The sequence below is a fragment of the Ipomoea triloba genome, chromosome 9 (assembly GCF_003576645.1).
Source record: "Ipomoea triloba cultivar NCNSP0323 chromosome 9, ASM357664v1".
Classification (NCBI taxonomy): Eukaryota; Viridiplantae; Streptophyta; class Magnoliopsida; order Solanales; family Convolvulaceae; genus Ipomoea; species Ipomoea triloba.
The window spans coordinates 29,030,026-29,046,872 of NC_044924.1; the positions used below are offsets into that span (position 1 = coordinate 29,030,026).

Genomic DNA, 16,847 nt, shown 5'->3' on the forward strand with positions numbered 1-16,847 from the left:
TTTATTTAAATGATTATTAATTTAAATGTGTTTGTAATTTTGTATTAGAATTTAAAAATAATATTAATAGTAAGAATTGAACTCTTAATTTCTTATTTATTCTTAACCTAGCAAGATCAATTAAATGCTAAAGGTATTTATTAAACTTTTTTGCATAACAATATATTTATTTAAATCATTTGCTAACATTATATAGTTATATAATTATATAACACGCACACACATTAATGATCAAATGAGAACCAGCCCATAGGTGAGAACGTGAGAACAAATATAAATGTACACAATCTACTCCAAGGTAGATTGTGTGCTTGGAATATTAGATTGTGTATATTTATATTGTAGTTCATAGTTCTCACCTAAGGAATATATATATATATATATATATAATCAAAGGCAGACGGATCATAAAGTCGAAATATTTTCTAATCATACTTGATTTGAATATCTCTTTTGTCATAATTCATGTATTAGTTGTATATTTTCTTACCTAAAGTAGAATAGCAATAATTAGTGTAATCAGGGTAAATATTTTCTTGTCTAAAATAGGTTGTACACCAATCATTATTTATAGGAAAGATCATCAAAGTTGAGGCATAACCCAATGGGGTATAGTAGCTCAAGTGGCAAGTGAGACGATTCCCCCTGGGCAGCTCCATGTGCCAGCCTGGTGGATTTTGTTGGAAGGATACCTAGCTAAGGAGATGTGGGATTATCTGCAACGTATTAGTCTCCCTATTTTTGGGTTCTTGGGCTGATAGTAATCGGTACTATTATTTTTTCCCTATTCTCGTTCTACATTCTATACCTATTTATGGTAGACTTGGTCTCGATAAAATCATTAGTCATTGTACTATATTTGATTATATGTGGATTAATTGATCATGTTACGAGTTATATTATGTATACAGAATAGTGTATTAACAATAATAACACGTCTAAAGTGATTTTAGCTAATGAATATAACTTGATTATTAATATATATATATATATATATATATATATATATATATATATATATTTTACCACATTTGGATAAAAATTCAAGTGATTTCACTCAAAAGAATCCAAAATTAAGGTTCAAATGGCTCCAAAATAGAAGCCTGCAACCACTTTCATGCTAGCTAAAGCGTGCAACCACTGCAAAACATTAAACATATACACATTGTAAAAAAAAAAAAAAAACACAAAAAATCAAACTCAATGCACACCAAATCTATATTTACAATCAAATTCCTTACCCACTAAGCTCCGATCGATCCCTCCGTCAATCATGGACGACGATGGCGGCCAGCACCACCGCGGGAAACTCGAAGTCAGCAGCCCCGTGGCAACCGTGTTCGGAATAGGTTTCGCTTTCGTTCTCCTCGCAATCTTGCATTTGATCTACGTGGGCTGGTGCAAAAACACGGGTAATAATAACGGTTCTAATAATGGGACTCGAACTCGCGACCATCGGCAGCGAGAGCCATCGCCACCACCATTGCCGTCGTCATCGTCGTTGAATAGCAGCGGCGGCACGGCGGTGCAGTTGGTTGTGACGGTGAGGTATGGGAAAGAGAGGAAAGAGGATGAGTGTGTGGTGTGTTTGAGCCAGTTCGTGCAGGGCGAAGAAGTGAGGGTTTTGGTGCAGTGTGGTCATGTCTTCCATGTTTCTTGCATTGAAACGTGGCTGCGTTCACACCCTACTTGCCCGATTTGCCGAGTCAATACGGTTGCCGGAGGCCGGTGAGTGCCTCGCCGCCGGCGTTTTGTAGGATCGATCTCTCAGAAAGTGATTGGTAGCGGAATAATATAATGGTGCTGTTTTATTATACTCCGTATGATACTTTAGTACCAGTGTGAAGTCCTATTCATTCATGTTTGTATATATTATAGTAGCTAGCTACATCTAACTATAAGTATGAAGTGAATTTTATGTTGAAAAATTTAGTTACATTTTAGGAGTTAATTTCATTTTTTATTTTAAATTTATAGGTGAGAGTTCTTTTTTAGTCTTTTATTTTATTTTATTTTATATTTAATATTCTCATTTGGTCCAGTATTATTGAGGCATAACACTCTCATTGGAAAAATAATTCCGATGGTGGCAACCCGCTTCTGCATGTGCTATATATCTTTTCAATCCTTATCTGTTGGTGGGAAAATGAGAAGGCATATTTAATGCTATAAAACCCCTAGCACGCATCGTGACATAACAGACTGTTTGATATGGAAATTTTGTTGTTTGCTTGGAGGAATTGCAATTTTTCATTTTATTAAATTCTAATTACAATCATTTTTTGAGAAATTTCTATTTTATACTGGATAGAAAAGAAAAAGAAAGATGATAAACAGACAAATTTACCATTACATTGTTTGCCAAATACTATTGCTCCATACTCTTACTCGGGAAGTGGCTAGATACTTCTCTCTATTTTCTTGTTGATTGTCTTGCTATTGATTTAATGAATTAAGTTTTCCCTTTCAAAAAAAAAAAGACAAATTTACCCTTACATTGTTTGCCAAATACCTGTGTTTGCTTTGTCTTCAAAAAAAAAAAGAAGACAAATTTACCCTTAATTAAGTTTACCCTTACATTATTATTATTATTATTATTATTATTATTATTATTATTATTATTATACGACGGTATTTCAATCTTTATATTACTTCTTCCCTTTCAATCCCCCATATATACCAAACACATACTATAATTGAAATTTCTAAAAATTCTATTCATTCCTACCAAACAATGTAATTTGAACCACCTTATTTATTTTTCACGGAATTACAATTTCTTTCTCCCTAATTCCCTTATTGCAACCAAACAGTCTATAATTGCTCTTCTCTATTCGTACTTGCCCATCCAAAAGGCTCAAAAGCAAAGGGGAAAAATCACTCACACATTGATTCGATTTCTTAATATACTGAAAGTTTATTTTTAATTTATTACAAGTTTATTTTTAGTATATTATTTGAATTGAACCTATATTATATTAAAAATTAACTTTTAATTTATTAAAAATGAACATTAATCATTGATTCACTTTGTACTAGGGATAATTTTGCATGATATAATTTGCCTTAAGCAAGTGGCATTGACTGGACTTCCTTAATTTTGGCATCTTGGGCTATATGGATGATTGGGCTGAGGCCCCATGCATTGAAGTTTTTTGGACAAGTCAACATGCTCACATGTACTAATGTTTTATGAGCAAAGTCAAATTTAGATAAAATAAAAGAAAAATTCAATGTACTAACATTTATACTTGTAAAGTATACAAAACTATTAGTTGAGCTTACATTGATTCTTTAGGCGGAAAGAATTTTAGATACTACCTTGTAAAAAATTATGAGTATTTTCAGAAAAAAAAAAAAATCTTGACTTGAGCAATTTAAAATTTATAAGTCAAGAAATTAAGCTCAAACTATAGAAATTTTTTGAGAGGCGGAAATTCTCTTGCACTTTAATCTTGCTGAAAAATTTTCATAATTATTTGAAAATAATAATTTCCCAAAATGCTTCCACCCCACAAATCAAAAGAAAAATTTAACACGTGCGAAACACACTTTCTTGAAAATTAATTCGCTTCATCCCAAAAATGTTAGAAGTATTGAAACATCGATTTTTCAAGTTATAATGAATTACACTAATATATTTGAGCACTCAAATATATTATTTTCAATGAACTTGAACAAAGTGAACACTTTGAAATTTAAATAAAAAGTGTTTGTTGAAAACAAGAATAAAAGAGAGTTTTTGAGGGAGAGAAAATAAACATTTTGATGATACTAAAATTGTAAAAAATATTCCGCTAAACACAAGACATTTATAGGAGAAATGAAATTCATTAGCACTAATGACATTTAAAATTGAATTTAAATTTTAATTGTGTAACTCCCAAAAAATGACAAGTTAATTATATTAAATATGATGTTACAAAGCGATGAAGCCATGGGACCCCGAGGTCCATTTTATTGGATAAATTTTGGCCCAAGTTGTGGTGGTGAAAGAGGTTGGCCCAAACCTTGTTGGGCTAGAATGGAAGGTGGAGTGGAGGCTATGGAAGGTGGGGGTATGCATATGGAAGGTGGAGTGGCGACTATGGAAGGTGGGGTATGGATATGGAAGGTGGAGCGGCGGTAATGGAAAGAGGGGTATAGATATGGAAGGTGGAGTGGCGGCTATGGAAGGTGGGGTATGGATATGGAAGGTGGAGTGGCGGTAATGGAAGGATGGGTATAGATATGGAAGGTGGAGTGGCGGCTATGGAAGGTGGGGTATGGATATGGAAGGTGGAGTGGTGGTTATGGAAGGAGGGGTATGGATATGGAAGGTGAAATGGCGAATATAGAAGGTGGGGTATGGATATAGAAGATGGAGTGGTGGTTATGGAAGGAGGGGTATGGATATGGAAGGTAGAGTGGCGGTTATAGAAGGAGGGATATGGATACGGAAGGTGGAGTGGCGGCTATGGAAGGTGGGGTATGGATATGGAAGGTGGAGTGGTGGATATGGAAGGAGGAGTGGCGGCTAGTATAGAAGGAGGGGTACGGTATGGAATTGTGGCTATGGAAGGAGGGGTGCAAGGCAAGGAAGACAGGTGTGCAAGGTGGAAGACCCACCGGTGCAAAGTGGAGGAGGGGGGTCGCCGGGCCGCCGATGCGTCGAAGGCGCCCTGGTGGCATGCCCAGTTGCCCAGGGTGGCGGCTGGTAGCTGCGCTGGGCGCAGCATGCCTACCTGGCGCGTTGGGAAGTGCCCAAATCTTTGGTGCCAAATTTCAGTATTTACACAAGTCATAACAACACTTTTAGGAACAAAATTAGCAATATGCATAGATGGTTTCATCAACAAATATAGGCTATTCTCCTGCTTAGCTAAACCAAATGTCTTCCCAAGTGTCTCCTGAAACAAGCATTGATTAGATGAGAAAACCAATTTAGAAGATGTGCTTTGAAGGAGCTTATTGACAAAAATGATATTGAACTGAAATGATGGAATATGCATGACATCTTTCAACCACAAATCATCACCAAACTTGATGTTGCCAGTTTGTCTTACTTTAACTTGCTTCCCAGTAGGTACGCACGTTCACTTTGTTTCCTTGAAATTTGATGCCAAGGTGACTGCTACGCTAGTGCTTGAGCTGTTATTACATTGCGCTTGGGACTGGACCAAGCTCATAATCTTCTATAGTTGTTTAGAGGTGACACCAAAATCACTCACGCTGCTGGTAGTTGCCACCTTGCTGCTTGTTCTTAGATTTATATCCCGGTATCCACCCCGGTGGATATCCGTGCTTTTTGTAGCATTTTTCAACAGTATGTCCTGTCATGCCACAGAAAACACACTTTGCATTTTTGGAATTATTATTACCTGCGTTTCTTTGTAGCCATTGAAGGCTGCTATCATATCATCATAGTGTGGTTGCATGTTCTGCACAGCGTTTGCGTGGTTAATATCTAGGCAATTTTGGCTAAATTTCTCCAAATTCATCTGTCTCTCAAGCTTTTCTACCATAACAAATACTTTGTACACTTCAGGCAATGGATCTAGCACAAGTACACTAGACTTTAGGCTGTTGTAATCCTCATTCAGTCCTTGGAGAAATCTTATGATCTGATCAGTCTCATGTTCTCTTATTATTTGATCAATCACATGACAGGTGCACTTCGGATCACACTTACACGTAGGAAGATGCCTCGGATTATTCAATTCATCTCCTCCCACAATGTTCTACACTTAGTGTAGTAGTCATTCATAGATGCATTACCCTATTTCAGTGTATAGATCTCATTCTATAGGATGGATATGCGATGAGGATCTCCATGAGAGGATCTTCTCTTCAAATCTTCCCAGCTTTGTCCATGTGCATAGTGCATTGCGCAATAGATGGGTGAACGGACTTGAACAGCCACGAACACACCATCAGATTGCATCTCCTCCACATTACGAACTTTGGCTGGTGCGATGATGGATCTGTTAACTACGCCCCACTTATTCTTCACTTCGAGGGCGATTCTCATGGATATACTCCATGATCCATAGTTTGCACTGTTAATTAGAGGTGGAGATACTAGAACAGCGCGTGGATTCTCATTCACACTGAGAAACAAAGGATTGTCCAGGTCGTCTGTGCTCTGGATCCTTTGAGTGAAGATGTTGCGTTGCAGACTTGCTGTAGGAGCAACGCGACTTGGAGATTGGACGATCGGTGAATATGTGCGAGCTCCCTGAATCGTGTCGCCGTCGCCGGAGATGGCAGGGACGTAGTTCCTCGCTAGACGCTCTGATACCATGAGGAAGAAGCTACTGGAAATGAGTGAAAGATATTTTCATTGTCTAGTGAATCATACAACATGCGTACCTCTGAACCTTGACAGCTATCTTATACCCAACGGTTATAACCGAAGGTAAGAGAATGGAAAAATACAAAAATGTCCTCATCCCGTATTTTCTTTATTTCTATCCTCTAATAGAAACACTTCTTAAACACTCATGAGTCATGATAATTTCCCTTACAGCATGTTTGGTTCACGGAATGAATTTTAAGGGAATAGGAATACTATTCTATAAGGAATAAAATAGGTAAGGAATAGAATAGAAATTGTATTCTATCGTTTGGTTCGCAGAAGGAATGGACTTGGGAATTGTATTACCACGTTTGGTTGGTTAAAGGAATAGAAATGGAATATATATTTGAAAGACATAAATGCCCTTGTACAAAATTATTATTATTATTATTCAATAATCTGCTTAAAACATGCCTAAATAGTATATCATATATATACACACATAAAATAGTGAATGGATAGTGGGGGTATTCAAGAAGCAGATTATATATATATCCAGAAAGCAAATTATATAAGCACAAGGTAACCACAATTAACCATAAAAAACATAAATAGTTATGAATAATTAAAGTCTTTTATGCTGAATTAAATATCATTAAATCAGAATAGAAAAGCAATCTCCACGCAGTTTTGATTTACAGAGAACGAAACCTCCACCGCAATCGCCGCCGGAAGCGCTCCGTCGCAATTGCGTGCGAGAACGAAGACGCTCGTGTGCTGCCTGGAATACGCTACTGCGATCACCCTCGTCGTCTGCAAAAACCCAGTTACCACCATAAGTGGGGATGTCGAACTGGATTAAGGTCCGATGGAACGATCAGCCGCTACCACACCGAAGGCATCGCCGCCGCCCCTTTCTTCGTCAGCCTCTCTATTCGAGGCATCGCCGCCGCCCCTTTCTTCGTCAGCCTCTCTATTCGTTGGAAGATCGCCGGCTGCGCAACGGATTCCCTCTCTATTCGTTGGAAGATCGCCGGCTGCGCAACGGATTCTGGAACCTCCGGATAGCTCCAATCGGCAATCTGATCGGCTGGGGACGTTCTCAACGCAACCCGAACACCATCTACGCCCTCCGATTGGCCATGCAATGGCCGGACTGCCAACAAAATCTCGTCGCTGACAAAACTTCCTTCGCCGCTGCCCAGACGTCTCGGACGCATCATAGTATATCACAGTATATAATCGGATCGGACAATCCAAGGGCATATATCAATTAATCATGTATAAGGTACTGTATAAACAACCATATAATTGCAATGCCATAGAAGTATAAAACAGAACATTAAAATACTTTGAAGAAGAAGTCCAATTTGCAATGGCGGAGGTGAGATGTGTGCGATGACTGAGAGAGAAAGGTGATTAAAAAAGCGAGCCTAAAAAAATTTAGGTTTGAAAAGGATAAAAAAGGAAATATATTAAAATAACTATTCCTGAGAGGCCAAGAATAGACTAATACCAAGGGGGGGCCCTGGTAATAGCTATTACCCTTGCAAGGGTAATAGTTCATTCCTAGGAACATTGTTCCTGGGAATACAAATGCGAACCAAACAACGGAATAGGCTATTACTGGGAATGTTATGCCATTCCCTGCCTATTCCGTGAACCAAACACCCCGTTAGTGTTTTAAGAGTGTAGAATGACCTTGAGAAATGTTTCCTCCTGGTTATATGACATCATTTATCTAATCAATTGACTCTTTCTCTTAATTGCTCCCAATTCGATTGTGTTTCATTCTCCTAATCGAAGTTCCTATTCCATCTATTTTCTCTTTTATTGTTATCTATTTCCTTTGCTAGTTGTTTTCATTGTTTGTCTCATAAACCCTTTACATAGGGCTAGATTTTCAATAGAAAATTTAATACATTGTGCTTGAAAGACAATAGCTAGACTCTTATCGCCAATTCTTTGAGAATGATATCCGGGTGTGAAAATACTCTCTCACGCAAATCTCACCCCTCTTCCATCAAAGCACTAAAATGATCACCCTAGAACACAAAAGCAACAAATACAAAATCACAAAAGTTGCAAACACTAATATAATCACCCAGATAAGAACAGAAAAATCACAAAAACTACAAAAAATGATCAAAAGGAAAAAAAAAACGAGATAATAACGCGCGAGAGAGATCTCAATATCCAATTTTTAAAATAAAAGTAAAATGTCAATAAAGCTCTTATGCGGTTATGCAAAAACAAAAAAAAACAAAATTTTCAAACTAATTCCCATCGTTAGATTAAAAGAAATCAATAGTGGACAATTTTTTGAGAATGATATCTGGATGTCTCTTGCACAAAAGTTCTCATTTAATCCAATTTTTTTCTGAGTCACACTTGTGTGAGACAGTTTATTTGTGAGACGGATTAGATCGAGACAAAATGTAATACTTTGTTCATGATTTAATATTGCATTTACTAGTATAAGTATTACATTTTATCTTGTCATGAGGAGACGATCTCACACAAATATTTGCCATCTTTTATATATAAGTTATTTGACCAAATCTAATAAAGTCACCAATGAAAACTCTATAACCAATAANCTTTCTTCGTCAGCCTCTCTATTCGTTGGAAGATCGCCGGCTGCGCAACGGATTCTGGAACCTCCGGATAGCTCCAATCGGCAATCTGATCGGCTGGGGACGTTCTCAACGCAACCCGAACACCATCTACGCCCTCCGATTGGCCATGCAATGGCCGGACTGCCAACAAAATCTCGTCGCTGACAAAACTTCCTTCGCCGCTGCCCAGACGTCTCGGACGCATCATAGTATATCACAGTATATAATCGGATCGGACAATCCAAGGGCATATATCAATTAATCATGTATAAGGTACTGTATAAACAACCATATAATTGCAATGCCATAGAAGTATAAAACAGAACATTAAAATACTTTGAAGAAGAAGTCCAATTTGCAATGGCGGAGGTGAGATGTGTGCGATGACTGAGAGAGAAAGGTGATTAAAAAAGCGAGCCTAAAAAAATTTAGGTTTGAAAAGGATAAAAAAGGAAATATATTAAAATAACTATTCCTGAGAGGCCAAGAATAGACTAATACCAAGGGGGGGCCCTGGTAATAGCTATTACCCTTGCAAGGGTAATAGTTCATTCCTAGGAACATTGTTCCTGGGAATACAAATGCGAACCAAACAACGGAATAGGCTATTACTGGGAATGTTATGCCATTCCCTGCCTATTCCGTGAACCAAACACCCCGTTAGTGTTTTAAGAGTGTAGAATGACCTTGAGAAATGTTTCCTCCTGGTTATATGACATCATTTATCTAATCAATTGACTCTTTCTCTTAATTGCTCCCAATTCGATTGTGTTTCATTCTCCTAATCGAAGTTCCTATTCCATCTATTTTCTCTTTTATTGTTATCTATTTCCTTTGCTAGTTGTTTTCATTGTTTGTCTCATAAACCCTTTACATAGGGCTAGATTTTCAATAGAAAATTTAATACATTGTGCTTGAAAGACAATAGCTAGACTCTTATCGCCAATTCTTTGAGAATGATATCCGGGTGTGAAAATACTCTCTCACGCAAATCTCACCCCTCTTCCATCAAAGCACTAAAATGATCACCCTAGAACACAAAAGCAACAAATACAAAATCACAAAAGTTGCAAACACTAATATAATCACCCAGATAAGAACAGAAAAATCACAAAAACTACAAAAAATGATCAAAAGGAAAAAAAAAACGAGATAATAACGCGCGAGAGAGATCTCAATATCCAATTTTTAAAATAAAAGTAAAATGTCAATAAAGCTCTTATGCGGTTATGCAAAAACAAAAAAAAACAAAATTTTCAAACTAATTCCCATCGTTAGATTAAAAGAAATCAATAGTGGACAATTTTTTGAGAATGATATCTGGATGTCTCTTGCACAAAAGTTCTCATTTAATCCAATTTTTTTCTGAGTCACACTTGTGTGAGACAGTTTATTTGTGAGACGGATTAGATCGAGACAAAATGTAATACTTTGTTCATGATTTAATATTGCATTTACTAGTATAAGTATTACATTTTATCTTGTCATGAGGAGACGATCTCACACAAATATTTGCCATCTTTTATATATAAGTTATTTGACCAAATCTAATAAAGTCACCAATGAAAACTCTATAACCAATAATTTTTTGTTGCCCATATTATATACACACACAACCAACTACTCACCAATCTTTGTTGTATGCGAATAGAGTAGACCTGCAGATTGAGATCATGAACAACTCCACCACTACACCCGCCGCCGCCACCATCAGTCAAGGCTCCCCTCAGTCTTCTCCGGCGATTCCATCTCACAGCTCCGGTGACTCCGCCCTCACCCCCATCCTCTCTGTACTGGCCTTCATACTAATCCCCATCTTGATTTACGTCGTGATTTTCTCCATAAGATGCCCTCGCAACCCTTTCCGAAGCGCCGACGAGCCCTCCAAGGACCCAAAGACCAAGAAACAACGCCCGGAATTGATTTCGACGGTGAAGTACAAGAGAGAGTCGCCGGAGAATGAGAGCGAGTGCTCGGTGTGCTTATCGGCGTTCGTCGACGGAGAAGAAATCAGCGAGCTAAATGATTGTAAGCATACGTTTCACGCCAAGTGTATTGACACGTGGCTCCGTTCTCACTCCACGTGTCCGATTTGCCGGAATTCTTTGCCGGTGAAGCGTTCGCGGCGGCCTCCGATCAAGAACGATGACGACCTCCGACAAGGTTTGCCTGACGCTTCTAATTTGGTTTGATAATTAGGCAGCTTTGACCAAATAGTGGTGGCCCCATGACACGTGTCTTTTGCCACAATTGGGGCGGCAAAATGAAAGGAATTTTTTGTATGAAAATTTGTTATTTTTCTCTAGTAATTTCTATTTCTTATGTGACAATAAACTTTTTCTTTTTTTTTTTGGGTTTATGAGTTAATTGGTCCTATTTGAGTTAAAGAAAACATCTACTTGATACATGCTATCTCCAAGCAATTATTATACGATGTACCATGATCCACTTTGTATGGTGAATTACTGATGTAAAATTTATTTTAATATATTGAATATTCATTTCTTGTGTATACATTGTCATTAAAATTCATGACTTTCTATATGAGAAGTCATTGCGTATTACTAAATCACAATGTTACATATATGTATTTTTAATATTTTTTATATTAGGTATCATTTTTTTTGTAGTATATATATAATTTTAGTGCAAGTATTGTTAGTGTGTTGTTGTTATTATTATTATTATTATTATTATTATTATTATTATTATTATTATTATTATTATTATTATTATTATTATTATTATTTTCGTATTATTGCATATTTGCATATTTATTTTTAACACCACTAATATGCAATTAGCTAGGTATCCCATATAAAATACAATTAGAGTTTTAAGTTCTTAGTTTTAATTTGTATAATTAAATTCCACTTTTAAATTTTTAATGTGCAATTAAACTTTAATCTTCACAAATATTAATAATAATTCGTTTAATATATCATCTTTAGTAAGTTAGTCATTGTTTTGCTTGTGGAAAATATGTGTGTTGGAATAATCGGACCGTTATACTTTTCTCACAATTGAAATCTAACTGTGCAAAATTTGTCAATGTTATAATTTAAATATTCCAAGAAATTAGGACGGAGTTAAAAACTTTAATTGGAATTTCTTTTAGTCAAAGTATCTATTTGCAATTTCTCTAAATCTAAAATGACATATTTGACCCTTTTTATAGTATTTTGACTGTGTTTGGCAACATAATTAGTTTATCAGTCACTTATGACTTATTTGACCACTATTAGCTGTTTGACTTGGTTAAACAAGCAATATAAGTGTTTGATTAATTAACTTTTTGTAACAACTAATTGCTCAAAAAACACTAAATTTTAAAAAGTTGCTTAAACCAATTTTTTCGATCAGCTTTTTGAGAAAGTCATATTACATGTAATCAGCTATCAGATAACAGCTAATTTACCAAACATATTTATATAATCAGTTAATGCTATCAACTAGTCAAACACACTAACATAATCAACTAACAACTATAAGCTAACAGTAACAGTTATTTACCAAAAACATCTTTTATCTTCATATGAGTTTAGTGAGAATCGGCCATGGATTATTGAGGGCTGTTTTAGATATTTCAATTACTAAGCTATTTTCGGGCATTATTTATATTATAAAAAGTTGCAGTCCTTTTCAAATTAATATATAAATTAATTAGGCCAACTACTCATCAATTAGTGGGGCAGAAGTCATTATTCTTAGTTTCTTACAAATATAATTGGAATGACCTCGAAACTTCGAGAACTCTTGATTTTGAGTATTTTACAATTTTTATTTCAAATGAATAATACTCATTTAATCTCTCAATTACATCGATATTTTCTCGAAGTACTAATTTAGTTATTATTGTACTAATTTTTTTTAAATCAATCAAATTCAATTTAATAGATTAAAAATAACTTCATTTTAATGAAATCATACATTTCTTCGTAAGATGAAATTTTTGAATATTTTTAATTACGTTTAAGTGATATGAAAACATCACGAGATTAAAAGTGATTGAATTGAGAATAGAGTAAACACTTTTTTTTATTATTAAAATTATACAATTAGTCTGTACCATTAATTTAAAGAAAAGTGTTAGTATCACACACCTTGAATTTCTGTTAGTTATTTTCAAATTTCTTGTGAAATTTTGTATAGTAAGAAAAATAAGAGATTGAGTGAAGGTGAAAACAAAGGAGAGAAAAATAAAATGCATAAAGTGAGTTGCGTGCAAAGTGATGTGTGAGTGGTATGACTGTGAGAGATAAAATTAATATTAGCAGGTGTAAAGTTTTGAATTAATAAAAACCTTTTTGTCTTATAATTGTTCAACATTTGGTACTAGAGTTTAATCTTTGCTCATAAAATATTATGGCAGTGGGTTAGGGATCATAGTGTGAGCATTTAGTAATTGAGAAATATATTCTAATACGTCACTGCTGGAAATCAAGGGATTTTCAACCACTGAAAGTGATCGAAAATGATCCAAATTCAATAAAAAATGCTTGTTCTGATTACCATTAAAAGTGATCGAAAATAGCAACCACTACTCAAAAAATGTTCGAAAAAACGGCCACTAAATATTATAGTGTATAAATTTCCAATCACCAAAGCTGGTCGGAAATTAGTTTCAGTTTTAAAAAAAATCATTTCAGTTAAGCCTGTACTAGTGTATAAATTCAAGAGTCAGGACCATGAAGTCAATTGATTAGGAATTAGGCTTACTTGGTACATGGGTGAGTTTTCAACTCTAATTAGCAACATTGAGAAGCTAGCTTACTAGCTCCTATTATGGTAATTGCAGTGATTGAGTTAAGCTTTACGAAATGCAAAAAAAAAACCGCCAAAGGAGGCTTGGGATGCTTTGGCATCAGCATTTGTAAAAAAAAAAAAAAAAATGATGTAAAGTTGCCAGGGTTGAAACATAAGTTGTTGATTCACCAAAAGATACGACAATAAGTTAATACTTCTCTAAAGTTAAGTTTTTTATGAAGAAGTTTCTAAATTAAATCTAGAAAATGTTATTATTGAAACATGAATGAAGAGGATAATTATTCATAAGTTGTACAAGGCAAATTATAGTGTGCACCATAGATAAATATTTATTTAAGAAAATACTGAAAGTTTATTATTTGGGTCCATTTATATTGTGGTTAAATTGAAAGAGAATTGTTTGGAGGTCAAACTAAGGTGAGGATTGATTTTAAAAATAGAATAAATTTCACTTTTGGTCCCTAACTATTATACATGAATCATATTTGGTCCTTAACTATTACAATTTTCTAATTAGGTGCATGACTATGTAATTTGTTATAACATTTAGTCCTGTCGTCCAATTCTCGATAACTATTACCGGAAATACCCCTTCCGGGAAGAACACTTCTAGATGGAGCATTTCTGTAAGGAGCACTGAATTTGCTTCTTTTGGAAAGAGCATTACGTTTGCTCCTTTCGGAAGGAGAACTTCCGACAATAGTTAACCAAGAAATTGGACGGCAGAACTAAATGTGATACAAGTTATATAGTCATGCACCTAATTAGAAAATTTTAATAGTCAAGGATCAAATATGATGCATGCATAATAGTCTAGGAACCAAAAGTACAAACTTGAAAATTTGTAATAATTATAAAATTGACGCAACTATTTTTTTTATTACTAAAACTCTCAAATATTGATAAATTCTTATGGATGACTAAGATCAATTTTCATTTTTGACCATGATCTCATTTGATCGATATATATATATATATATATAGGATCAGGTATTCAGGTGCGGTAATAGGTTGCAGGTGAAAGATGTGGTTTAATCTTAGCCTTTAATCTAGCCAAAATCAACAGCCTAGATTAAGAAAACTTAAAAAAAAAACACACAGTGACATGCATTATGATAATTTTGCATAAGTTCAAAACTTAAGGTTCATAGTTTTATAACTTAAGGTGTGTGGTTTTATAGCTTAAGGTGCGTATGTTTAATGTTTAAGGTGCGTCACTTTCTAGTTTAAGATGCATTAGTTTAAAACTTAAGGTGCTTAAGTTTTAAGGTTAATGTACGTTGTTTTATAGCTTAAGGTGCGTAGTTTTATAACTTAATGTGCGTTGTTTTATATCTTAAGATGCGTAGTTTTATAGCTTAAGGTGCGTATGTTTAAAGTTTAACGTGTGCCACTTTTCTAGTTTAAGGTGCATCAATTTTAACTTAAGGTGCGTAGTTTTATATCTTAAGGTGCATCAGTTTGAGACTATTGATCATTTGCATGTATGTTGGCAGGAAGCACATTTTTTAAAAATAACTTTTCTTGATTTGAGATCAATGGCTCAGATATCACCTCATCTTTCACCTGAGAGTGTCTTCGCACGTGAACTGATATATATAGAGTAATGATCAAATAAGACCACCTATTCTTGTGAGACCCAACATTAATACACATAATCTAGTACATAAATGTTCATAAACTAGATTGTGTGCAATTTGTCCAACATGAATGCACACAATCTACTATGGAGTAATTTCTGCGCATTCATGTTGGGTCTCACAATCTCATGATAACAAGTGGTCTCATTGGAACATTAGCCAATATATAGAGTTAATACCCAAAATTGTCCTCGACTATAGTGGTTTTTCCCAATTTTGTCCTAAACGACTTTGATCTCATAAAGTGGTCCCATACTTTAGTGTTATCACCCAAATTTGTCATCCATTAGTGAAGCTGTCAAACTAATGTTAAGTTCAGGGGCAAAATAGCCATTTCATCTTTAAGCTCCCATTATCTAAATGTCTCAATAAAATGACCCAACCTCGTCCGTTTCCCATATCCGGATAAAAGTTCCGTTAAACGGCTAAACCTAATTGCATATGAAGTTCATACACTTTACCCAAGGGGGAGGGGAGAGCTGGAATCGCAAGGAAACCTTAGGATGGAGAAGGAAAAATCCAATCGCAAAGACGGAAAATCAACAAAGGAAAGAGAGCACAAGCACCAAAGTTCCAAGGACAAGTCTAGAGATGCTGCCAGCTACGAAGATGATAATCGCCATCACCACCGCCACCGCTCAAAGCACTGTGGCGGAGACGAAGAAGACAACCGCCGCAGGTCGGACAATTGCCACCGTCGGCATTCCGAGGAGGATTCCTTCGATCGGGAGAGATGGATTGAGCGGCACAAGAGTGAGAGAGAGGGAAGCTTAGACAAGCGCGAGAAATCTCACGATCGGGACAAGCGCGAGAGATTGCACGAGCGCGAAATAATTAAGAGAGAAGAGTATGTGGAGAAGCGGCAGTTTAGTAAGAGGAAAGAGAGAGGAGACAGTGAGGATAGAAATGCTGGAGCTGAGAAGAGAGTTATGGTTTCCAAGGGAAAGAATGAGAATGGAAAGGAGAAGGAAGATAGAAGGGAGAGGAGGAGATTTGATGACAGTGAGGTGAAGGATAAAGAAGAGAGGAGAGAAAGTAAGAGATTTGAGGATAAAGTGAAACAGGAGGATATGGGGTTGATGAAGAAAGGATGAAAACTTAAAAATGAAATGGCTATTTGCCCCTGAACTTAACACCAGTTTGACAGCTTCACTAACGGAGGACAAATTTGGGTGATAACACTAAAGTCTGTGACTACTTTATGAGACCAAGTCATTCAGGACAAAATTGAGAAAAATCACTATAGTCGAAGACAATTTTAGGTATTAACTCCCAATATATATATATATATATCGCAATCATAAATTACAATGTCAAACCAAACAATAAATACAAATAAATATGCCACTATATGTCAATTAGACAATTATGATGAACAATTTATTGTGATAGTACACATGAGGTTTGAAAGTTGATAATGAAATTGGATAGACTTAATTTACCTATTTATAAATTTTGGGGTGGATATCAATTACTCCAAAGAAGCTGGGATAACTGATTAAAAAAAAACATCAAAATTTACACAAACCAACAAAAGTCAATCAT

General features: G+C 35.5%; 3 protein-coding genes across 3 annotated transcripts; all 3 read left to right on the forward strand.

Moving 5' to 3' along the window:
• Positions 1-1,273: 1,273 nt before the first annotated feature.
• Positions 1,274-1,732, forward strand: LOC116029884 (RING-H2 finger protein ATL80-like). The gene has a single exon (XM_031271928.1). It carries the CDS (start codon positions 1,274-1,276, stop codon positions 1,730-1,732), a length of 459 nt encoding a protein of 152 aa, XP_031127788.1.
• An 8,711-nt stretch (positions 1,733-10,443) lies between these two features.
• LOC116030589 (RING-H2 finger protein ATL33) lies at positions 10,444-11,407 on the forward strand. The gene has a single exon (XM_031272890.1). The coding sequence runs from the start codon at positions 10,569-10,571 to the stop codon at positions 11,085-11,087; it is 519 nt and encodes a 172-aa protein (XP_031128750.1). The 5' UTR covers positions 10,444-10,568; the 3' UTR covers positions 11,088-11,407.
• A 4,398-nt stretch (positions 11,408-15,805) lies between these two features.
• LOC116029885 (protein PXR1-like) lies at positions 15,806-16,396 on the forward strand. Its single transcript, XM_031271929.1, has one exon. The coding sequence runs from the start codon at positions 15,806-15,808 to the stop codon at positions 16,394-16,396; it is 591 nt and encodes a 196-aa protein (XP_031127789.1).
• Positions 16,397-16,847: the final 451 nt, after the last annotated feature.

Excerpts from the sequence above, each read along its gene's own strand:
- LOC116030589 (XM_031272890.1), top strand. The coding sequence starts at position 10,569 with ATGAACAACTCCACCACTACACCCGCCGCCGCCACCATCAGTCAAGGC.
- LOC116029885 (XM_031271929.1), top strand. The coding sequence starts at position 15,806 with ATGGAGAAGGAAAAATCCAATCGCAAAGACGGAAAATCAACAAAGGAA.
- LOC116029884 (XM_031271928.1), top strand. The coding sequence starts at position 1,274 with ATGGACGACGATGGCGGCCAGCACCACCGCGGGAAACTCGAAGTCAGC.